This window comes from Elgaria multicarinata, chromosome 3, assembly GCF_023053635.1.
Source record: "Elgaria multicarinata webbii isolate HBS135686 ecotype San Diego chromosome 3, rElgMul1.1.pri, whole genome shotgun sequence".
Lineage (NCBI taxonomy): Eukaryota > Metazoa > Chordata > Lepidosauria > Squamata > Anguidae > Elgaria > Elgaria multicarinata.
Window position 1 is genome coordinate 48480040 of NC_086173.1, and position 25661 is coordinate 48505700.

The 25661-nt window shown below is 44.5% G+C and overlaps 2 protein-coding genes across 2 annotated transcripts; one reads left to right on the forward strand and one right to left on the reverse strand.

Annotated features, from left to right (window-relative positions):
* Positions 1-2664: 2664 nt before the first annotated feature.
* Positions 2665-12534, reverse strand: AFMID (arylformamidase). The gene is made up of 11 exons (XM_063120149.1): positions 12368-12534; positions 9143-9233; positions 8261-8365; positions 8025-8073; positions 7789-7874; positions 7406-7478; positions 7104-7201; positions 6875-6953; positions 6491-6623; positions 3858-3962; positions 2665-3260 (listed from the first exon to the last, which is right to left on the reverse strand). The coding sequence occupies exons 1-11, from the start codon at positions 12395-12397 to the stop codon at positions 3231-3233; spliced, it is 879 nt and encodes a 292-aa protein (XP_062976219.1). The 5' UTR covers positions 12398-12534; the 3' UTR covers positions 2665-3230.
* A 5621-nt stretch (positions 12535-18155) lies between these two features.
* On the forward strand, positions 18156-25300 carry TK1 (thymidine kinase 1). Its single transcript, XM_063120175.1, has 7 exons — positions 18156-18234; positions 18777-18808; positions 19948-20061; positions 20348-20441; positions 23712-23801; positions 23885-24004; positions 24153-25300. The coding sequence occupies exons 1-7, from the start codon at positions 18169-18171 to the stop codon at positions 24339-24341; spliced, it is 705 nt and encodes a 234-aa protein (XP_062976245.1). The 5' UTR covers positions 18156-18168; the 3' UTR covers positions 24342-25300.
* The last annotated feature ends 361 nt before the right edge of the window (positions 25301-25661 follow it).

Here is a 25661-nt window from a genome sequence, read left to right on the forward strand (position 1 = left end):
CTTGTTTTTAATGTGCCTTGGAAAATACTGTATTCAGCCAAGCCAGGGTGGAATCTTTCACCAGAGGAAGAGGATTTTCTAGATGGAATTTGCATTCTGGGGGTCCCATTCCTTCCAACCACTAGGTAATACTAAACAAACTGGTTTCCATTGACTCTTTTAGTTAGTGTCCACCACCTAAAACTAATCGCTGGTTTTTCCAATATAAAGTGTCATCTTTCTGGAACAGGATGCTGCTGGGTTTTTGCTTCTTTAAAGTAAAAGCATAATAGGGTTGGTGATGTGTGTAAGAAGACCACACATGGAGCAGTCATTTAGTGTAAACATTTCATTTGTTATGTTTTTTGATAAATAGGATTACAAAGATGAGTCATTCTTGAAATAGTTGAGAATGTTATAGTGTCAGCAGAATAAGAAGCAACATTTACCTTTCTATTCATATTATATTATTTGCCAGAGAGGGAAGGAAGTAACAGCAAAAGACATATGTGGACTTGGCCAGAAAATTAAGGGGATCTTTAAGAGACACATGGTACAGTCCAATCCTATGCACATGCACTCAAAATTAAGCCCAGTTGTATTCAATGAGGCTTGCTCTCTGGTATGTGTGCACTGTATTGCAGTGTAAAGCTGTACTATCCTAGTCACTTAATAGGGAGTAAGTTACATTGAACTCTGTGATATTTATTTCTATGTAAACATGCTGATGCTGTAGGGCTGCAGCGTGTTCCATACTTAGTTAGAAGGAAGCTGTACTGAAAGTAGGAGTTACTTTCTAACCAACATGAATAGGATCAGGCTGCAAAGTGCATGATTGATACATGTACCTTGTCAGAACTGAAGCCAGTTCCTTAAGAGAATACAAGGGCCCACTAAGACAACCTTCCCCAACTTGGTGTAGTGCTCCTCGAGATATGTTGGACTACAACTCCCAGCTGTTAGCAAGAGTGGCTGAATAACTAAGCCCATGAAGTGAAGGCTTGGCTGAAACAAACTTTACTTGGTTGCAAAAGGCACACACAAATGCAAGAACTGAATGTTTTTTCTTTGTACAAAAAGAAGCCCTATTTAAAGTAGCAGAATCTTCTTTGCCTCTGCCTTTCTAGTAGGCAGTGTTCTTTGCATGTATCCAGGGGAGCTGATTAGCTTTGCACCTTGGGTGACTCAAACATTCTAAAAGCATATTAACCCTTTGGTGAATCTTTCTATTAGTGTGGACTTCCACCACCACGCTTCCAATGCCAATATCCCTCAGCCGGTAGTCCAACCCATCTGAAGGAAGCTAAGTTGCAGAAGGCTGTACTAAGAGCTTATTGGAATATGTTTCCCCTACACAGAATGTGGTTTTCTTCAGTTGGGGAAACCTTTTGTGCCTAAACAGCTGCAGCATTTTCTACTGCTTTATCTCCATGCCCTTGTTGCAGAGAGGGAAAGAGAGAGACTGTGTGTGTACATGTGCTGACCAACGCATACTGAACACTGTCATTGCTGTTTGTTTTATTTAACTCCATTGCTTTGCTATAGGTGAGGTGGGGCCAGATTCATTCAGCAGAATGAGAGAGAGAAGGAGGCAGGCAGGCAGAGAGAAAGGCAGCAGCAGAAGGCATTATCAAAGCAACTGTGAGTGTGGAGCAAAGCAAATATCCAATAGCTAGAGGGGGTGTGACATGGGAAGAAGTCCTGAGCCAGGGTAATGGCATGATAAAAGCCTCATCTGGAAGCAACCCAAGGTTTACTTAGAACAGATAGAGGCCTCCTTTTGGACCACAGTCCAGGTTCCCAGTCCCTGTCATATAAGAAATGTATATGAATTGTGAAAAATTAGTGTTCACTTACCTTGAATGTACCCTCTCACTAGGACATTTCTGTTCACAGAACTGTTTTGAAATATTGACATGCCTAGGACCCTGCAGTATGTGCAGCCTGAAAAAATGCACTTTGCTTTAGCTATCATGCTACATCTCCATGTGTTCCCTACAGCACTCACTCACCCGAATGCAGAAGGAAGCAACAAAGGATGTACTGAAATACACATCTGATCATGCCACCCCCAATTCAATTTCTGGCATGAAAACAGGCCCGCCAGGACAAGTGACAATACTTGGCTGAGATTATGAGAGGAGCACCAGCCTTGTCCCACTCTGAGTTAAGGGTGTAATAACTTTCTGTTCCATCATTGTTACTTTTGCAATGGTGCTATGTATTCTTGCCTTTCTTTTAGAACCCCGTGGTTTGCCATATAAAAGGAATCTACATGGGACCATGGTCTACGCTATATCTCATTATCTTACCCCATTCTAGCCAGAGTTTGCAGTTTCCTGCATGCTGAGTCCCTGGCTCAAGACTTCCTGGAGCTGTGCTGGGAGGCAGCTGAGCCTGGTTCCTCTGACATTTTATGAGAGCCCAGAGCACATGAGTTCCACTTGCATTGCCAGTCAGATTCGATGCCACTGCCCTAGACAGACCAGTAGTCTCACTCAGTATAAGACAGCTTTGTATAAATAAATGTTTTTTTCAGTCACAGGCCAGTAAGAATTTTTGTGCAAAGTGCAAATACAACTGATTAAGAACAAATAGATAAAAAAACCAAATTGGTTCTAAAAGAGGCCTAATTTGCATTGACGTCAAAAAGGTTTTTTGGCAAGCCTCTCCACAGACATCCCTCTTTCCTGTGTACCCAGAACATTAAATAAAGCTTCAACTACTGCTCTGAGTGATAGAAATCCACCTTTAGTTTACCACTCAAGTAGAATAAAGAAAAGTGGCAATTTATGCAGCAATTGCGTCTTGCCTGTCCTCAGATTCATTTTCAGACCATCTCCTGGGGGAAAGTGATTTACAAACACAATGCAGTTGCCATTTATGCCCTGGTTTTATTTAATGTTCTCATCTCAGTTAGTGGTGAGGGAAGGAGCTTATCACAGGAATAGATGGGAACAGTCTCTTGTGTCAGGCAGTCTATGGGAAAGAAAATATGTTTCCTTCCAAAAGAATTCCCTCCAAAGCAATCAAAAGGAATTTGTTTCATAGTTCCATTGAAACAAGCCCATCTCTTCTACAGCGGTCTCTCAACTGGATACAATTGTAGTTGAGAAAGGAGAGAAGCAGTCCATTCCCAGTTTCAAATAAAAGAGCATAACAGAACGACCGTGGAGGAGGAGGAGGAATGTATGATCCACATGACTGTAAATGGGAACATCAGGCTGAGGGCTTCATCCCTTTCCAACTCATCAGCCTCGTAAAATCATTTTCAAAATCACCTGGAACATCAGGAAATATGTGTGTGAGAACAAAAGAAAGAATAGAATAGTTCCATAGCAACACAGCTCCCATGGTGAATGTGTGTATGTGGAGATAGCCTGAGCATGTGGTTATTCATTGCGTATATTACCTTTTCCCAATTTCTAAACAGGCTTTCCCCATTTGTACTTCAGAGACATAGGTATATTCCACATTGCACGGGCCTTTCCTCCTGATTAGTACCCCACAGGAAGGAAGGGCTACACTTGAGTGGGAAAGATCTATGTGATGAGTCTCACCCACATCTTTGTAAAATTTCCACATCACGCTCCCCAGTGATGAGGGGGAATCATACCTGGTGGAAGTGACTCCCATACTATTGGGTATTCAAATGAAGGGGTTGCTTTGCCCATTCCATTTCTGAGTTGACACTAGGTCTGAACATTTCACAGCAGTGCAAGAGTTTGCTCACTCAATAGTTTACATTTGGCACAAAGCTTATGTGCAGATGGATTGCTCACTGAGCCATGGCATTATGGAGATATGGTGTGTCTTGCCCTACCTAGCACACTCACTGGGAGCCACCATCATTTTACTGCAGCTCATTGCCCGTATACCTGTGTGAGGAGATAGTCCTCCTGGTTGAGCTTCTCAACGACATCAAAGTGATCTGTGTTGCCAATGTCCAGCAAGGAGGCACTCCAACCAGCTGAACCTAGAGCCTATGGGGAGGCAACAGCAGTTTTGCAAGATTAATATTTTTATTGTTTCCAAACACCAATAAATAAAAAACACTACAGTGCAAAATATGATACATATAAGCAGACACACACAAAAATCAAACAAACCAAAAACACACAAATAACTATCCTCTCCATAGCCATTGCAAATGTGTTTGCCCTAAGACAGAAGTGGGTAGATTTCAGGCTTAGGGGATCTACTTTATTTATTTACTAGAACCCTGAGGTCCACCAACTAGAGCAAAATAGTGGCTCAGGCAGGCAGGCAGGCACTAAGAATGAAGGAGCAGGCTGTCTCTGAGCACATGCTTAGCCCAGGAATTTGTAATTGGTACCAGAAACAAACTCACAAGTCCTTTCACACAAAAATCTTAGGGCTGTGCACAGCCACACGACTTGTCAGAGTTGAAATTCGCCCCTCCTGAAGCAAGTCCGCCTGGCGGGTTCCTGGGTGCGGGGTGCGCAGTCGACACCCAGGAAAACCAGTTACAAGGCCGAACAGGAGTCCATTGGGCTCCCTGCTCGCCCCTCCCCACCCAAACCCAGAGCCGCTGGCACCAGGACTTCCCTTTAAATCATGTCCTCTTCCTGAGAGCCGAACCACAATTTTAAGTTATCATGGGGCTCTCTGATTTTAATATATCTATGGCCACAACTTCGGCGGCTGTAAAGGAGAAATGGCCCTTTACGGCTGCTGTAGTTTGCAGCCATAGATGTATTAAAAACAGTCAGCCCCACGGCAACTTTAAATCATGGCTTGGCTCTTAGGGAAAAGGATGTGATTTAAAGGTAAGTCCCGGTGGTGGGAGGTGACCAGAGAGGAATGGGGAGGTGAGTCCAATATACTCACTTGGACTCACAACTGCCCTTGTGCCAGCGGGTGGTCGGGTGACACCACCCCAAATCAGCCCAAGGCTTTAGTGCCAATCTGCTTTGGCCTCAGAATGCCTTAGGTAGACCTGGTACTGCCTCGTATTTGGCCTGAGGCGGTGCACAGCCCTACAAAAATCTATCCTGGTTTTGCCCCCAGAATTATTTTTCAGCAATCTAATTTGGGGGCGGAGAGGGGATGCTTTTTAGCTGTTGCTATTGTTAGACAAATGGGAGTCAGAAACTTTTGCCAATCTATACAAATCACCCAGAGACCTACTTGTAAATCGAGATCTACCTTCTCCCACACCCCTTCTTAAGAAATGCATTGTTCTGATAGGGGGTGACTTAAAATTTGGAGGAAGGGTGGTAGTGGCATTGTTTGATTCACAGCTAAGCAACAGGAAGTGGAAAGTCCAAGAGTATGAAGCAAGAACTAAGTAAATGTCCTAAGGGGTTTACAATTTTGGAAGATCCAAGGGCAATTTGTGCCCCCACTGTTGTTATTGAATGCAGCGGCAGGGGGGGGAAATGGTAGCATGCCCCCAAATTTCATCAGCAAACTGCTACAGAGCAGTAAAAAGGTCAAATGTAGCTTTTTCTCCAGCTGGCTACCGTTGTGAATTTTGGCAGCATGATGACAGGGGCCTACATTGCGGGGCGGGGCAGAGGGGCAGCGATAGGAGCATGCAACCCACAGGCCATCTGTTGCCCACTCGTGTCCCACTTTCCATGTGTACCTGCATATATGAGACTTTAAGATATATGTGCAGGCCTACAGAAGTACAAAGGGGTGATGCACAGGCCACTCACACTTGCTGTGCACTCACACCATCTGAATTACTTCAAAAGCGTGAAAATATTTGCACATTTATTCATGCACATGTTTTTAACAAGCAAAAGTGCATGCACTGAAATGCACACATCAAAGTGCCACTGTATCATTGCTCACAGGGTGCACATGGGATCAAAGCAAGTGAGCCAGATGTCTTTGTTATAAACGGGTTAGCCTATTTGGCTATGGTTATTCTTATGTTTCCTGAGCAGCCTAACTGGTATAGTAACAGCTGGAAGGGATTTGCCTTGCTTTGGTTAAAACAAACACTCCCGACTAAGGCTAGTTCTACACCAGCCCAGTGTAGAGGGAGGGATAGGAGAGGATCTCACGATATCCTGATCGCGAGATCCTCCCTTTAGTCCACATGTGGGCGTGACATCCCAAGAGGAAGGAGGATGTCACACCTGCCATTTTTAAAATTATTTTTTAAAGGAGGTGAGTGCACGTGTGCTCCAACGAAAAGTGAGTTGTTGTTGTTTTTTAAAAAAAGCCCTGACCCCGCTCTCCCCACCCCCGATTCCTCCTGGCCCGGTTTCTTCCCTCTACTGTTTCCCGCTACTCACAGGGAAGAGGGAAGAAACCGGGACAGGTGGCCACACATCCCGCGGTCTCGGGACAATTCTGGGAAGAATTGGACTTTCCCAGGGAGTACTTATCCCTGGGAAACCCCGTTCTCGTCCCTCCTTCCTCCTGGGAGTCCCTGTGCATCATTTGGTCCGTGACCAGCCTGCATTTTCAGGCTGGTGTAGGAATGGCCTAAGGGCTTTCTCTCATCTGCCTTCAAGAATAGGCAACAACAAACCTGAAAATACTCCTGGGACTGTCGATGGAACTCAGGCGAGTCATGTTGTGCCACAGCGATGAGTACCTGGCAATTTCCCTTGCCCTCCAACTTAGGCACACATCGCACAGGGCTATTCTCTTGGGCCACCTCCCTAAAGAGAGTCACATAGTTGAGACAGCACAGAGAAGAAAGGAGGCAGGGTCTGGCAGAGTGGGCTGGCCTGAGTTGAGAAGCAACACGTGTCTGTGTGTGCATTCACACACACATTGTGCCGGCCCACCCCCGCATTTGCTGAGGGCTGTTAATACTAGTAGGTCATGGAAGGAGTGGATTCAAGAGACCCACTGCAGTTTTGCTGCTCTCCATGAGTTGAGCATTCCTGTTCTAAGAAGCAGCTCTCACCAGCTCATGCGCAATATATCATTGGCATAGGTATGCATGATGGGCTCCAGGTCATAGATGCCACTCACCAAAAAGGCTCCTGGGAAGGAAAGATAAATATTCACAAAGATTTACTGCAGCTACAGGTGGATGTGATATTCCAGCACGTTACGCAGTTCAAAGAAGGGAAACGGGGGAAACCATCATGCCAAGGATTTGAGAAATGGGTTGGAGGTCTCCCACACAATACCTTTGATGTTAGGCACAACACCAAATTCTGCCCAATCTGTGGAGAGCACCATGGCTGCCAGGTGGGCCCCTGCTGAGTGTCCAAGCAGATAAACACCACTAAAGGCAAATGAGATGATGCAATGAACAAGTGAGAGGCTTGGACTGGGGTGGAGAGGGTAGCATGACCAGAGGAATCAGAGCTCAAAAGCTATTAAGTCCGATCCTGGATTTGGGCAAGTTATAACTGAGGGCTCCCCTTCTCAAAGCTGCTATGTCCATCTACCCTGCAGCAACATCTCACAGTATCTGTGCACCACCGACCTGATCCCTGTGTACTGCTGGACTGCAAAGGCCACACTGCATCGCACCTGCTTGACCATCCCTTCCAGCTGGCCTGAGCAGAAAGCACAATATCCAAGTAAGGCATGAGATATTAGGGAGAGCAGGGGTGCTTCCAGGCAAGGCTCCTATTGCGACATCACCCTTTCTCATTCACAGAATTTTACCAGGGGTCCAGACAATAACTTTGTCCATTCATAGCCCTCCTTTGTTTCCCCACTGCCCCTTCTGTCTTTTTCTTTACTGCAGAAAACTCATGAAGGAAAAGCAACAACAGAATCGCTGCCAGCACTAGGAGCCCTCTGTCTGGAAGCACCCAAAAGCAAAGTGGGAAAAGAAGAGTCTGCCAACACACAGTCACCTACCTTTGGGGGCCACGTCATAGCCAACGGCAGCCAAGGCAATGCCATGGGTGACGAGGGGCTCTGCAGCAAAGCCGGAAATGTCCTTGCTAGAGTGGGAAGACAGAAAAAGGCAGGTGGCAATGCCCAATCAGAGAGTGCCTTCCATAACTCCCAGTACCCCAGCTCCAGCCCAGGTAGAACGATAGTCCCAAATGGTTCTGCTGGTCAGAAGACCAGCCACCTCCAGCACAGCTCACCTTAGGGATTGCCAGTAGCCACCATGGATAAAGAGGACCAGGGGAAAAGCTGAAAAGGGACACAGTGGATAACCAGGCAGGAAAGGCCACCACCTGCAACAAACTCTCTGTAATACACCACCCCTCCATTCCTGTCTCCCTCACGTCGGCTCTCAGGCACAACCAGACAGATACAACCCAGTTCCACAGTTTCTTGTCTCCCATCATTCTACTGAGTGTCCCTTGACTAGCCTTACTTTCAGAATGCACTTTAGGAAGGTACACGTCAAGTTTCTCTCCCTCACCCAACCCATAGGGTACATTTAGCAGAGTCTGGGTGGCAGCCTGGGCCTTTTGGGTACCTGCAGAGCAAAGGGAGGCACAAAATTATGGAGTCAGCATCTAATTAATTAATTGGTTACATTTCCATACCACCAATAGCCTAAGCTCTCATCTGGCCATACCAATTCATCCATTCATTGTATTTTATCCATAGTATCAGACCAAAGAGTCTCCCATAGCACCTTACAATCAATCAGCATGACAAGGCAATCCTTGCCTGCAGGCTTACACTCTAAAACGGGAATGGGGAGAGGAAAGAGGAACAATTATATCTGGGCTGCCCTCTCAAAGGCATAAGAGGCTCCAGATACCATTCACAACTGCATATCATCCTGCTCACCTGTTGGGAGACTGAGCTAGGCTTTGCCCTTACAGTTCCAAAGGGAGAAAGGCTCCTCGCTCGTTTAGGAGGAGATTCTGCTGGCCAAAGTCTCTCTTAGCTATTCCTATAAGATACCGTTCTCCTACACCAGGAGTCTTCTGTGGTCTACTTGTTAGAAACATTCCCCACCCCACGGTCCATCAACGTGTTCTAAATTTACAAAGCAAGAGTTCATGACTCATGATCTCTTAATTGTTAAGGTATAAATTACCCATGTTAAGTGACCTTGACTATGAATCCTTGGATAAGAATTTATGCGCTCCCTGTCTTGCTGGATCAGGCCTAGTCTGACCGTCTTGAGTGCAAGGCACTCAGCAGTCTATCAGAAGTTGGCCAGTGGCTCTCTGGTGTCCTGCCTTCTGCCCATTCCTATCCTACTTACTGCTGGGTCTTGGACTGATCACAGGCCCTTTACCTTCACTCACTGTCTGTTCAAAAGCCTTAATCACAGCATCTTCACCTAGTCGTGGAGACCATTTGCTAGGGGAGTACTGAGTATCCAGCTCCTGCAAGGAGAGACAAACAGGGGTAGGTAGCACAGCCACACCAGCACTATTTTGTCCAGAGTAGGGACAAGACAGCTAAGAAATGCCGGCAGATTCACCTGGGAATAATCCCAAATAGGAATAAGCAAACATGTAGCTAAGGACTTGGAGGGCAGAAAGCAGAGAAAGAATTTATAGACTTCAAGAACACTTGTCAATTCCTGGCATGATGGGAGAATCATCATCAGGCCTATTTATAAACAAGGTACAAGCATGGCTGTAAAACACAAACTATTCTACACCGCTTGCCTTATTTCTAAAGACTAAAATGTGTCTGAAGACACAGCTGAGCAAATATTTTGCCATACACAAGAACTTCAAAGATGGATTCAGTTGTTTGTTTTTTTGTAATGCAGTTTTCATCTTCTCTCTCCCATGTCCTAGCTACAGGCTTGCCATATGTAGCATGGGGTTGCAGGGGCAAACTGGGGGATAGTAACACCAGTTGAGGGCACTGTAAAAAATGTAGAAAATAAGTTGGTCAGTTCTGTGTGGATTTGTCTGTTAAGGAATCCAACACGGTAGCCGTGGGACTCTGCACCCTAGACTATGTCCCACTTTCAAGAAGCATTAAATCACTTGATATGTAGATACAATATTTCTATATATTGTAATGTTTACCAATGTTGTGAAACATTACTAGACTTAGCAAATTTACCAAAATATATTTGTATTTCATAATGTGTAATTTAAAGCATATGAATGAATTGAGATCCAGTATGGTGTAATGGCTCAAGTTTGGACTGGCATATAGAAGCTGTGGGTTCTAGTCCCCACTTGGCCATGAAGCTGGGTGAGTTTGAAGCTGGCCTTGAAGCCTAGGCGAGTTTGGGCCAATCACTCTCAGCCTAACCAACTACACAGGGCTGTTATGTGAGGATAAAATGAAGAGGAGGAGCAGTGTAAGCCTCTTTGGGTTCCTTGCAAGAGGAAAAAGGAGAAGATTGAATACAAATGTAATAATAAATAAGAATATGTCCCACTTTAATATCATGAAGGGTGCTGAGTGGGCCTTTGGGGACTCACCTTTGCCCTGCGTATAACTATAGAGTTCAGCTTCAATGTTAGGCAGTGGGGATTTTTTAAAAAAAAAACTTCCAAAGAAATGACTGGATTCCTACAAATGATTGATTTTTTGGTCCCTCTTCCCGAGGAAAATGACAATTCTAACTGAAGAAAGCATAAGGATTATGCAGAATTCAAATGGGTTAGCCATCTCTTTGGGCATTAATTAGGATGGGGTTTAGCCAGATATAGGATTGCAGCCTTAATTGATTAAACATTTTGTTAAAAAAACAAACACCTGATTAATTAAAAAGGTGCTCCTTCTAAAAACTGGTCAGATCTTTTTAAAATGTTGTTTTTAACATAAATTTATTTATTTATTTATTTAATTTATTTCATTTCTATACCGCCCAATAGCCGAAGCTCTCTGGGCGGTTCACAAAAATTAAAACCATGAAGAGCATAATAAAACAACCAACAATTTAAAAACACAAATACAAAATAAAATATAAAAAGCACAACCAGGATAAAACCACACAGCAAAAATTGATATAGGTTAAAAATGAGATTAAAACAACAGAGTTTAAATTTAAGTTAAATTAGGTGTTAAAATACTGAGAAAATAAAAAGGTCTTCAGCTGACGACGAAAGGAAAACAATGTAGGCGCCAAGCGAACCTCTCTGGGGAGCTTGTTCCACAACTGGGGTGCCACAACAGAGAAAGCCCTCCTCCTACTAGCCACCTGCCTCACTTCCTTCAGCAGGGGCTCACGGAGAAGGACCCCTGTGGATGATCTTAAGGTCCGGGTAATACTTCCAAAAAGTAGGGGCCCTGTGGTGACACCTGCATACATACTCTAAAATTAAGCAATAATAGGCAGGGAGCCCTTTACCATTTATGTTTTATTCATTTGCAATTTATGCAGATTCAAACAATTAAAATAGGATTAATTGACAGCTCTGTCTCAAGTCTGTCTTGCGGAGGTGGGAGTGCATTTAAAATGCTGTTCTAATCCTTTAAAGCCCTAAATTGCTTGAGACCAGATTATCTGAAAGACCGCTTTCTCCCATATGTACCTACCTGAAGCTAAAAATCTTAAGAGGCTCTGCTCTGAGTGCCTCCACCAAATGAGGTAAGCTAGGTGATCACTGGAAAGAGGATTCTTTCAGTGGTGGCACCTGTTACAGAACAGCAGAGAGGTTTGCTTAGCTGGTACCATCTTTATGGTCTTTTTGGTGCCGGATGAAGATCTTGTTATTCACCCAGGCCTTAACAACCTGTTTTTAACCTGAGTCTTTCAGTTTAAAATTCTGTGCTTTTAACTGGGTTTTTAGTTTTAACTTTTACCCTTTTGAACGTTGCAGAACAGTCTCACCCTTACCTCTCCTATGTGCACATAAGATTCAAATGCCTCCATTATCATTTTCATACATTTGACATGCAAGGTTCTTTCCCACAAAAGCAGTTCATTGGTCTTCAAGGAGACGCAAGACTCCTCATTGTTTTTTGCAGCAGCAGGCTAACACAGCAGACATGATTTCAACATCAAATCAGACTCCAGACCACCACCACCACTTATTTCTTTCTCTCTCTCTCATGCACGCACGCACACACACACACCCCTTTTTTGAGTGACATATTCCCCTATGAAGAGAACATTTTTGTGATTTCAAAGTGGGCCTAATATGTGGGGAAATGTACCAAGTCCTAGAGCTACATAGATGTCAGTCAGCTATAACCGATGGGAAAATAACTTTCTTTAACTCCAGATAAAAGTAGTGCAAGGTGTGTAGCTAAAAAACAGCTACAGCAAGCAGAGAGTTGAGGGTGGAGCGGAATCTTCCAGTTGCTAAGCAAAAGCTAGAAGTATCAATCCGCTGCTGAGAAAACTTGGCACACTGCCATGCCTTGAAAGCGAAAGCAACAAGATATAAAGGCATTATACTAATATGGATTTGGGATTTCTTCTAGAATAAACTGTGCTGTCATCCTTCCCAAGTCCCAAATCCTTTTTGTGGTGTAACAACGCATACATGCATGCGCGCGCGCACACACACACACCCAACTTCCCCCTAACAAATCGTGTTACCTCCTTGGTCATTTCCTGCCACTTTCCCATGTCACTGGCTCAGATGCGGCCTGTGCTGTGTTTTCTTCGTTCTCTCTCTGTGTTGGTCTGTACAGCATCGAGTTACCAAAACCATGTGACCAAATTTAGCCTCTGGGACAAAGTTGCTCCATGAGCAAGATCAGCAATTGCTGTCAAAGCAAACTATGCTCTCTGCTAATAAACACAGTTGCACTGGGATTTAGGGGGAGGAAAGTCATTCATTTACTCCCAATGAGATATCCTGAGTAAACTCGGTTATCTGATATATCCTCCTGCTACGAGATACAACCTGCATTCTGTACACAAATACAGAAGCTATTGTGTCCAGGTAATCCCCACACACCTCAAGAAACGTTTTGAGAGAAATGAAGTCTTTCTACTTTGGCTGCCTCCAATTTTTTTTTAAAAAGGCCTAAATTTACCTGACATGGCAATTCCTATATTTTCTAACATTAGTTTGTTAGTTAATTAAATTTATGTATCACTTCACATAATGGAAACAAGTCCCAAAGCAATTTACTAAAAGAATGATAAAACAAATAAACAAAAGACACCAAATACAATAGATATTAACCCATGGCATAAAGTAGATCTACAGATGTTTTGGATTTCAGGTCCCAGAATTCCTGACTATTAGCCATGGTGGCTGGGATTTAGGAGAGTCTCTGGAGGGCACCACGTTGGGGAAAGCTAGTGTATTCACAGAATTATAAAATGACTGCCCAAGTATGCAAGATCAGAGATCTCTAAGGTATGATGGTTAAAAGCAGCATGAGCACAACCCAGTTAGCAGAGGAAGTATCTGATGAATGGATCCAGAATTTGTTTCCATGGTTTCTCATCGCCCCTCTAATAGCAACTCCGCTATCTCTGCCTTCCTTGACTGACCAGCCACATTTTTATTGGAATTCTTTTATTATGGAGTTTTATTATTTTATCTTATCTTTGTATCTTTTATTGTTCACCACTCCGGATTCTCTCTAGCTGTGGAGTGGTATATAAATGCTGTAAATAAATAAATAAATAATCTCCCTACTCTATATGTTCAAGTGCAGTTTTTCCTAATGTTTTAATGAATCAAAGCATGAAGAGTGTGAAGAAATGGTTCTCTCTCAGAGTTTCTTTGTCTAATGCCACGATCTTTCAGCTTGCCTACTCGGAAATAACCAGCTTGTGAGAAAACAAGTGTGGAATTGGGCTCCCACTCTTACCTGTCACAATAGTTGCAAAATTCATGCTTAGGCCACCTTGGTTAGAGCAACTCCGGCTCTCTAGCCTGACACAGGTGGCAGGACAATCTCTAGATCTGGTTTTCTGTACTAGAGTAGGAGAAGTGGGGGAGCCAAGTATTGTAATAGGCAGATCACTTGGACTGTAAGCTGACTCCAACCTTTGCATGGGTGGGGAACTGTTTTTGAAGCTCCATCGGTGGAGAGTTATGGATCTGGATGGTTTCCTGATGTCTGTGGGGGTTTTCAAAGACTTAGGCCACTCCTAGACTTGGACTGTGGATATGATCATTCTCAAATGGCCTCAACCAAGCTATAGAAATATCTGTGTTTTTTTTAATATTTCAAGGATCTGCGAATGAAGAAAGCCATGACAGAAAGTAGACCTAGAGTGCAGGTGGCAGAAGACTCAAGACAAACACTACTGAACACAGGTTAGAAACCATCTTAGGGCATATTCTGTGGCAATGATTGTAGTTGGAAAAAGTGTCTTTCTCTCCCACTGTTGTGTCTGGACAATGCCACCAGCAGAGCTTTTCAGGTGGTTAGGAACTTGTTTAGTGCAGCTCTAGTAGGTCAACATGTTGAACCCTCGAAGGCCCAAGACAGCGAATTTGCATAACATTTTATGGGCAAAATTGCTCATATCTGCTCTGATTTAGATGCCATAGTTTTGACCAAATTGGAAATGGATGTAGCCAATGTAATATCTGATCCAGTTACAGCTACTCTTCAGTTCATACAGCCTGAGGATATAGTCAAGCTGCTTGACAGGCTAAGTCCCACCACCTGTTCTTTGGATTCTTGCCCATCATGGCTTGTGAAATCTGCTTTAGGGAGACATTCTCCACTTCTCATATCCACACAGAAGGCCCAGCCCATACATCTCATCCACCCTGTGCCTGGGACCCAGGATTCCCAGCAATATCATCCAGACTGTTAGAAATATGGCAGGTTCTTGTCCCTGACCTTAGGTACGAAAGACGAGCATAGAAAACACTGCAGAGGACACCACATATCAGTATACTGAGGTGCGACTCGAACAGGGTCAGACCCCGATCGGAGCTTGCACACCACTTTTATTCACATAGGGTCAGCTGACAATGAAAATGGGGAGTGGGATGAAGGGGGGTGGGAAAAAGGGGAGTGGGATACATTTACACAACCTGTGTACAAGAGGAGTGGGATACATTTCTAAACAGGATACCTTTACCTAGTCCCATCCCCCTTCCCTGCCATTCCACATCTCTCTGGGATGTGTGAGTCAGCTACTTCCTCTTGCAGGGTCTACAGAAAGCACAAAGGGCATCTTAAAACTCAATTAACCCTTTCATTTCCTACACAGACAAAGAGAATCCTGTGTTGAGTTATCAGTGGATCTGCACAAAAGTCACATACAGAGGATCCCGTGTTCTATTCCTGGCTATAATCCCCTGGGGAAAATAGCTGGGAAGGGCAACAGAGACACTTAAGCCAGTGTATTGTTATAAGCAATCAGAATGAATAGCACATCATGGACCAATGTCAACACATGGACTATTCATGCCCTGGGATGCCTGCCATTTTGCCTAAACCCTTCCATGCCCTCCATTCAAATCTCCTTCATGGTCATTTGGTCACTTGCCAGTGAGTGCTAGTTATTTTCCTGATAGACCTCATTATAATTCTTCTCCCCCGTCCCCCACTTTATGCAGCACCACTCTGTGACTTTATCACTGCAACAGTAAACATGATTTAACCATGGTCAGGAAGACAGTGAGCTGGTAGTGCCTGTCCCATCACCACTGCTGCTGCTCTAGGGGGAAGGTTACGGGGCAAGATGCAGACAATAAGCCCCAGTGGGGTGTTGTTTTTCAGTGTCCACGAAAACATATACCCTAACCTGAGGCTTTACCCTCACATGTTAACCTTCAAAGCTTTTCACGGTCTAGCTCCTTCCTATCTCTCCTCTCTCATCTCACACTATTGCCCCGCTCGTGCTCTTCGCTCCTCTGATGCCATGTTTCTCGCCTGCCCAAGGGCCTCTACTTCCCTTGCTCGGCTCCGTCCATTTTCTTCTGCTGCCCCTTACGCCTGGAACGCTCTTCCAGAACATTTGAGAACTACAATTTCAATCGCAGCTTTTAAAGCTCAACTAAAAACTTTTCTTTTTCCTAAAGCTTTTAAAACTTGATGTTGTGCAGACTTTATACTGTTAGTTTTACCCTACCCTGTGCCTGCTTACCCTACCCTGTGCCTGTTTGCATTCTCTTCCCCTCCTTATTGTTTTACTATGATTTTATTAGATTGTAAGCCTATGCGGCAGAGTCTTGCTATTTACTGTTTTACTCTGTACAGCACCATGTACATTGATGGTGCTATATAAATAAATAAATAATAATAATAATAATAATAATAATAACATGACCCTGAAACATCTCATCCACACAGTATCCTCAAAAACAGTGTGCAAGTTGCCCTGATTGACCACTTAGGCCACAGCTAAACCTAAGGTTTATCCTGGGATCATCCAGGGTTCGCCCCTGCCTGAGCACTGGATCCCCTGTGTGTCACCTAGATGAACAGGTTTGACCCCTGGACGATCCAGGGATAAACCTTAGGTCTAGCTAGGGCCTTTGTCTGTCTGCCAAAGCTAGGTTTTATCAATGCCCCTGTTCTTGCACAGGGACCCAGGTCTTACTAACCCTAACCTGAGGGTAAACCCTAATTCTCATGTGATACTGAAATGTCTCCCCATCCACACAGTATGTTCAAAGACAGTACACAAGCTGTCCTGGTTGACCACTCAGTCTGTCCTGCCATTAGGAGCTAGGGTGTATGTGTTTGTTTTTGCCCAGCACCACTCTCAAGATTCCCTCATCACTGGCTGGTGTCCCTCCAAGCACTAAATGAAAGGAAAAGCCATTGCCCCAGAGGCCTTTGGGCAACCTGCATGGGGCTCCAGCTGAGTTAGATACAGAACAGCAGATGCAGCCAAGCCCCGGTGCAACCGACATTTCTGGCTTGGCAGGCACCCCATGTGAAATGAGAAGATAACCACTGTGATGATGCAAAGGACTTTGGGGCACTCTCTTCTTTTATTCCTAGAGCAGGTGGGGTGAGAAGCCAAATTGGACGTTTGGCCTCTTTATGAAGTTGCTTGATGAACATAGCTGGTCAGGCCAGCTGCTTCTGACTTTGGGATGGGAACAGAAGGCAGATGGGGATCTCTAAAAAATAAATTAAAAAAAAATGCTTAGGACAAGGGCTTTTTAAAAAGTATTTTTACTGGGGGAAATGAACTCAAAGGGGTATTTTAAAATCATGCAAAAAGGGCATTTTTTAAAAAAATTCATTGTAAATAATTAAACACATTTATTTAAATAAAGAAATGTCATGAAACTTGTATTTTAATAGTAAATAGAGCTGCCATCCTTGGTTTTCAGTCTTTGAAATTCTCTAGGTTTGAGGCAGAAGCATTTTGTCTGTAGTGCATATGCGTGCCTGAAGATATGCTCTATTGAACTCACTGAGATTTACTTCTGAACAGTCATCATGTCTAAGCATGCACTATAATGTACTGTGTGGGGTACAGTCTGCCATTTACCAAAGCAATCTGCTGCTGGTGGTGAAATTAATTATTTTATTATTATTATTATTATTCTTTTTTCTTTTTAATGTGAATTCAACAAAAAACAGAAAACCGTGAAAAGAAACATGAAAAAGGGAACAAAAATTACATGCATATAAATTTCAATATTCCATCAAGTACAACATTCTTAAAAAGGGATAGGGGAGAAGAAATTATGCATAGGTTTCAAGAAAAGCAGACCAAATATCCATATATTTATCCACTCACGAGTTGTGCCTATATATCACCCGTTCAAATGTTGATAGCGTTGTTAGGGCCTCAGTCCATTGCACCGCCCAGCAGCGCATACATCCAAACATGCGGAAGGGGAAATAGAACTGCGGCAGACTCGCGTCCTTTTGCCGGTTTGGTGGAAGTGGTGAACCGGCCTGAGAGACAGGGCTGGAGAGTGCAAGCCTACTGTCCGCTCCGCGTCTTGGACCTACATGTTTGAGTGTTTACACAGTCCCCAGATATGTTGTTTGGACAGCTGAGCCGCCAGGTATATTTCCGGCCAGGAGAAACCGTGCTTACTGGCCCGTGTTCGTATGCCAGAACAAGGCGTTGGTTTTGGGTTAGACCAAGCAGGAAGTAGAGTATTAACAAGCAGTTGCCAGTGGGTGCGGCTGTGTAGGACCGTCTCTTCCCCACACAAAAAGCACTTCGCGGGGTATGCTGAAACGTAGCCATATGGGCGTGTTGGAGCCGCTCGGGAGGGAAGCGGGCTGGCAAATAATTTCAAGAGAGTTTTTCCCGCCTTGACTTTGATTGGCTAGAAAACTTTTGGTAGTCTCTTGACCGGCGCGGTTCGTTCTGATTGGACAGTTTTCGACCTGGGTATAAAAAGGACAAGGTCGGAGCGCGCGCGCGCCCGGAGAGGGAGAAGTTGGTCCAGGTGATTCTATCCCAGCAAGGAACCACGAGCGGCGGGAATCGGAGCCATGAACTGCCTGATGATGCCGGGAGTGCAACCAGGGTCGCCCCGCAAGGCCCGCGGCCAGATCCAGGCACGTAAGGGGGAACATTCTGTGCCAGTCCGAATGGATTTAAGGGTTTTTTTGGTGAATGGATTCTGATCCAGGAGCGGATCCCGTTCTGTGGCTCGAGCGGGAAGCAGGAGCCGTCTGGACTGTGGGGGCGATGTTCCAACGGCCCTTGGCCGTGTGGGGTGCAGGAAAGGAGAGGGCGATAAGAGCGGGTTGGTGTGCCCAGCTGGACTGGGGAACTGGGGGGTGGGTGGGGGCACAGGAGAGGTTTGAGCCAGCCTTAGCGTTAGCTAAGGAAGGAGCTTGGGGTGAGGAGAGGATTTTTGCGCCTCACATGCGTGCTGGGTCAGGCAAGGCTCTCTCTTAGCCTTCCACAGCCTGGTGCCCTCCAAATGTGTTCAACTTCACCTTCCATCATCCCCAACCAGACTGCTGGAAGGCACCAGATTGGGAGAGGTTGCTCTACCTAGCCCTACACCATGTATCTAACAGCAGCCAGTCAGCATATAGCCTGTATGTCTGGTATGACTCTAATTAACTGTTGTTGTTTTCTCCCACTGCAGGTCATCTTTGGACCCATGTTTTCTGGGAAAAGGTATCTATACTGAGAATTTGAGAGGGAAAATCTAATGGGGTTGTAGTTTTGACTCTGGCAATCTGGAGGTTGAGCCCAACACACCCATATTCTCTACCCTGGCTAATCTGTAATGTGAATATCACAAGTGAGACAAATGGCTGGTGTTTATGGCACAGCTGGAGGGTCAATGGCAGCCTTTCCCAAACTGGTGTCCTCTTGATGGGTTAGACTGCAATTCCCATCATTCCCAGCCAGCATGTCCATTGATGATGCTGGCTGAGATGATGGGGATTGTAGTCCCAACTCATCTGGAAGGCACCAGGTTGAAGAACAATGGTCTCTGTCAGGTGTGAGCAGAAAGTAGGCCTCCAGATGTTTTGGATTGCAACTTTAAGCATTCCTGACTGTTGGCCGTGCTAGGACGGGCTTCATGGAGCTGAAGTTCAAAACATCTGGAGATCTACTCTATGGAATGGCTACATCACAGAGGCATGCTTGCACTCCTTTCTGCCTCACCATTGCTGTGCTCCTGCCTCCTCCCTGGCTCACTAGGCCAGAGGGGAAAATGTACCAAGGCATAGGTTACATATGTATGGCAACAAACACAAGGTCGGCCATCACTGCTCTTCTCTTTGTAGAATTTCCCTGGCCCTGAGCTTGCTTTCCTTTAGGACAGTAGTAAGGTGGGGGACACCCATGGCTCTCCAGATGTTGGACTAAAACTCCCATCATCCCTCATCACTGGCTGTGTTGACTGGGTCTGATGGGAGTTGGTCCGACAACATCCGGAAGGCCACAGATTCCACACCTTTGCCATGGCTAGAATAAAAGAAATTGCTATTTCTTCAGTTGTGTCTTCCATCTAAATGTATAATGCTGCTTTCTGCCTGTTGAACAAAAGCCAATGCAAGGCCCTGGGAGACCTTTGGGTTTTCCAGGATTCTAAGTGCTGTCTTTACATTGATTGTATGTGACCAAAGTGGCCAGCCTTGGGCTTTTGCCATTTCCTTCAGTAGTGTAGTAGGCAAGGTTTTAATTCACAACTGGGGATCTTCACCTGCCCTTTTACCACACATTGCTTTTATTTCTGGCCAGAAGTACTTTAGCTTTTTCTGGGTGTTATTTGCCACTGGACAGCCTCTGTTCTTCTTTTGCAGTACTGAACTCATGCGCCGAGTCCGTCGGTTCCAGATTGCACAGTACAAATGTCTGCTGATCAAGTACGCCAAGGACACACGCTACTGCGACAATGGAGTCTCCACTCATGACAGGTGAATTGCCAAAGACATCCCATTGGCAGTGGGAAGGAAGGGCAGGAAGAAACCATTTTTCTAGAACTTTTATTTGAAACTGTCAACGCCGTAACGCTTTGCTACTACATGACCTTTTCATGATTCAGACAACTACCTCCCTGTCTTAATGGGCTCTCTCCTATAATTGCCACCTAGATTTGACAGAGTTCTCCAGATACTGAAATTTAGAAACAGCTTTTTGCCCTGGAGATGATTTATAACCAGAAGTTTATTTATAACCACAAAAAATATTTTTTCTACACAGGAACACCATGGAGGCCCTAACAGCTTGTTGCCTCAAGGACGTGCATCAAGAGGCCCTCGGCTCTGCTGTTATTGGCATTGATGAAGGCCAGTTTGTAAGTTCTCTAATCTGTTTTGGGTGAATAATCAAGCACTGCTAATTGTGTTTCAAGAAGTAATGGGGGCCTGGGTTCCAATACTATAGAGTTTACTTAGAGTTAGTCCCATTGAGCTCAGTGGAACTTACATCTTTTTACATTTATAGCTGTCCTTTTCTCCAAAGAGCCCAAGGCAATGAGCACATCTACATTTTAGCCTCTCAGCAACCCTGTGAAGTAGATTAGGCTGAGATTCAGTGACTGGCCCAAAGCCACCCAGTGAGGTTCATGTCTGAGTGGAGTCTAGAACCTGGGTCTCCTGAGGCCCAGTCCAACAGTAACCACTATGCACTGGCTCTCCAGATGTACTCCTGAAGGGACATGGATAGGATTACACTGCATCAATGTAGTTAAATAGGGCACACTTACCTAGTTCCATTCCAAGGACAAGCCCACTGAAATCATCTTCAGTGTGCATATCTGTAACACACACAGGCTGCTGCAAATAAGTTCCTTGGAAGTTATTTTCTTGGCAGTGGCAGGGGAGTGTTCAGACTTGGCTGAAGCATTCAGTTGGGCAACGTACTGATGAAAGGTTAAAAGAGGTGTTTACTGGGCTGTGGAGCAGGCGTGTGCAGAATGTAGACAAGCAGTGCACTGGCCAGTTTCTGGTGTCAACTACATTGGGGTAGCTGGTATTGTTGCAAAGAATGCTGGAATTGGTAGGATTTGGTCTGACACTTGATTTTCCTAAGCACGTGTGTATTTGAGATTATCTTTTGCAGATTAGCTGTGCCTCTACTGTCAAGAGACCCTGAGGGTGAACTCTTGTTTTATAAATGTAAAACGCATTTGTACATCTTGGAGGTTCTAGCAAACAAAACCCACCCAAACATGCAAGAGTTTGCATCTCAGACCTAGACCAAAAAGGATGAGCAACAAACATTTTCATTCAAAAGCTTAATGATGTGAGATAGTTGTCTGTAGTCTTTGAACATGAGATAAAGCCTAGTGGAACCATCAGCCCATCCTTCAAAATGTTGCTTAGAAATTCAGGCGTGGTGATGATGGTAATGGCAGGCTTACCCATGTGGCTAGAGGCAGCTATTCTTCCACCTGGTGACTACCCCATGGCCAAGCTTCCACATTTTCTTTTGCAATGGTGAGTGTGCTGCTGTCATTTGGGGAGCTGCAGCGGTGGGTAGGGATTGCCCTAGCAATTGCAGTCGCATGGCACTCCCTGTCCCTTTCACAGATCCAACATTAGGAGAAAGGCTGGAGGAAAGGCTGGCTGCCACTACTTAGCCCTGGCCCTGAAGTTCCTTAGCTGAGCAGCAGCCAGACTTGGCCATTGTGGCTAGAGAACCTCAGCCAAGATGGGCAAGCTCTGTGCCTCCCATTTTCCACAGGAAATGAAGGCTTAGGGATTTTGTGGCCACAATAGCTGGAGTAACTCAGCCGCATGGCAGCCAAACCAGCAGGTGGCCCCAGTTTTGGGTTTGGCTTACCAGAATTATGGATCCCTGTCCATGGCTATGGTTCTTATTTTCTGCCCACAGTTCAGTGTTGTGAACTGTGGGCAGCTAAATAGACTTTGTACTTCCAAGCTAGTAATACTGGAGTTGGAGGAACTGCTGTAAGCGTTCCTAATGCACAACCTATAAAAACCAGCCCTTCTGCCATCCTTTACCTGCTACTACAAATAGCAGCTGAGTAGGGCTTAAATCTGGGGCACGTAGAGAGTGTGAGCCCACTTTGGCAAATGCCCATCTTTCCAGGCTCCCTAGCTTTATAGCTTTTGTATGAAAAGGAGCATTTCTGTCTACAAATACAAGACTATAGGACCATTTACCCTTTTTTTATCTCCGCAAAGTGGCATTTATCAATTATTCCCTTTGAGAGAATAATTTGTTATTTGTTTGTTATGCCCTAAGTAACAGAAGGCTTCCTAGGGATTGAGGGTACTAGATCTATTATGCAACTGCTGTCCACAGTTGGGAAAATAAGATGCTTCCTTATAATAGGTCAGAGATTATTTGTACATATAGCAGAGTGTTCCCTACTTTGACCAGCAATAGCCACTCAGAATCACATGCTTTCACATCACTTGCTACCATGTCTGTTTAACTGGAGATGCCAAGGATTGAAGCTGGGGCCATCCACATGCAAAGCATGTGCTCAACTACTATCCTGTCCTGACCCCATAGTTGAGACCAAGTCCTTGATTTCTAGTAGGATAGCTGGGGAGCGGTCAAGCCACTAGATTCTTCAGTAAGAAAGTGAGAGACATGTTAGGTCCCTGTATTCTGTTGGCTTACCTTTAAATGTATGTGGATAAGGTGTGATCCTATACTGCCTGGGAGTAAGATCCATTGAATTCAAGGAGGCTTTACTTCTGAGCAGTCAGATATGGATCTCTACTATAGGAGAGCCAGACACATGCTTTTAATATTGCAGTGCCTTTATACAAATCTATGGTGCAACCATATTTGGAATATTGTGTACTGTTCTGGTCACCAGAGCTCAAAAAGAGCTTTGGTTATTGGATGTTATAAAAATGTAATAATAAAATAAAAAGGATATTGTAGAGCTAGGAAAGGTGCAAAAAAAGGGCACCTGAAAAAATCAAGTCCCCTATGAAGAAAGGTTACAGGGTTTGGAGCCTTTTAGCTTAGATAAAGGGTGAGTAAAGTGGGGACATAATAACAGTATCTAAAATTATGCATGGTGTGGAAAAAGAATTCATAGAAAAACATCTGCCTTTCTCATAATACTAGAACCCAATGGGGTCATCTAATGAAGCTAAAAGGTGGAGGAGATTCATTACAGATAAAAGGAAATACTACTTCACACAGCGCATAGTTTAGCTATGAAATTCACTTCCACAAGGTGTAGTGATGTCCACCAACTTGGATGACTTTCAAGGGTGATTAAACAAGTTTAATAGAGGATAGGGCTATCAATGGCTCCTAGTCATGATGGCTATATATTACCCCCAGTATCAGGCATTATGCATCTCAATATCAGCTGCTGGAGAACAGAAAGAGGAGGGTGCCATCGCACTCACATCCTACTTGTGGGTTTTCCATAGGTAGTTGCTTGACCACTGTGTGAAGAGAATGCTGGACTAGATAGGCTTTTGACCTGATCTATTATGAGGAAAGATAGTGATGCTCCTAAGAGCATAACAGAAATGCCAATTGTGTCCTATGTAGTATATATGCTCCTTTCTAAGATGTAGGACTTGTCCATTGTAGAGGAATAGCAATTTTTCTCTCTTCCACCTAGTTTCCAGATGTTGTTGAGTTCTGTGAGGCAATGGCCAACGCGGGGAAGACTGTCATTGTGGCAGCCCTTGATGGGACTTTTCAAAGGAAGGTATGTTTCCCGGAATCCTTCACTGCCATCTTCTCGCTGGCTTTTGCCCCGACTCCGTGATGCATCTCACCGTTTCGTTGTAGGCTTTTGGGAACATCTTGCAGCTGGTCCCTTTGGCAGAGAGTGTGGTGAAACTAAATGCGGTCTGTATGGAGTGTTATCGTGAGGCCTCTTATACAAAGCGGCTGGGAGCAGAGAAGGAGGTAAGACTTAAGTTTGTACCTTCCCATCCTTACAAAGGGTTCCTGTCTTCCTGCGAGATAGAGATACTTCTGCTCTAGACCAACAGCAGCAAAATGGCTTCCTTTTTAAATGGGATGTAACTAAAGCCCCTTTTTCTTATCCAACCAGGTGGAAGTGATAGGAGGGGCAGACAAGTATCATTCAGTCTGCCGCGTCTGCTACTTCAAGAAACGACTCCCGCAGCCAGCAGCTGAGAACAAAGAAAACCTTCCAGGTGGGAATAATCAGCTGGATCTTGCTGCTTCCCGGAAAGTCTTAGCTGCTCGTCAGATCATGCAGTGGAGCCCATCAAACTGAGTAAGGGAAACTTGAGACCGTTTGTTGGAAGGACAGACAGTCCCGTCCTTCATTCTAGCTCTGTACTGTTAAAGCTGCCTTGCCTCAAAGCATAATACCAGCGATGGCACCAGAAACAGAACTGCTTTTACAAGTGAGAGCTGAGGCTGCAGCATGTTGCAAGACGTTATGGCCTGAGATGTTCCGTGCTAAAAACTGCAAAACTAACCTATTGGTGCCTTGGTCTTGTTTGGGAAGTTTTCCTGATGTCGCTGCCTGGCTGAATTGGCGCTTCCTCTTGCACAAACCTTCCCTACAAAGTTACTTCAGAGTCTAACTGCCACAACAATTTGGGGTAGCCTATGCTTACTAGCAGAATGTTTTGTAGTGGAGCCAGAATATTTTACCCCAACCCCTTGGCGTCTTTTTCCAGCAAGCACCAGTGTTCTTGTTGAGCAGTTTAGCATTGGGGGGTGGGGGGAGTTTTCAGTCTTAGCCCGTGACCAACATGGTGTATGTTACTTGCCAATTGAGCTTGATGGTGAACTCTAAAGATTGACTAGATAACTGAAAACAAAATGCATCTCACCAAGTTCTCTGTGCATCTCATTATGATTCAATCAAAATGCTATGCAACTTTGGCTTTAAAATTCTGTTATTTCATGTCAGGCCTTTACTTTCCTAATTTATTCAGAGTGACTGATGCTGTCATGTTTCGTGTTTACAAAAGTAATGTTTATTAGGAGTGTACTTGTAGTATAACGCCTGACAGATTAACTTACTGCTAGCTGCTCTGTATGATGAAAGTCTGCATTTGACTCTGCAAATCCCTTACACTTCTGCACTTAAACACGCCCTAAAACTGCTCTGCCCCTTTCTTAGGGCACAAAGATGTACTATTTTCTTTCCTATAGTGGTAATTAAAAGGAAGGGGGTGGTTTTAATCAATAATGCTGTCCTAATAAATAATTTTATAAGCAGGTGTCCTTTATATCAGATCTTGTTTTGATTTTTAGACTCATGAGACTACCTGTTTTCAGACTGTATGGCATCCAGCTGTCGCCCACACCCTTCACTGAAAATGACAGGGAAATTAGTAGCTTTCCCTTAAAAGCTTATTAAGCTATAAGGCAGTGACTGACAATATCCATAACATCTCTGCTCTTACAGTACAGATATTCTTCACAAGAGAGTTGTGGTAGTAGACACAGAATCAGTTGGTGAGTTGAGTGCTTGTTTGGACAAAAACCAGAACAGGAAGTAAGAAGTCTAGCCTTTCCTTTTTCAACTACAAAGATAAAAAGGTTTGTGCTACTCATTTCAGTAGCTGCCAAGGGCTTA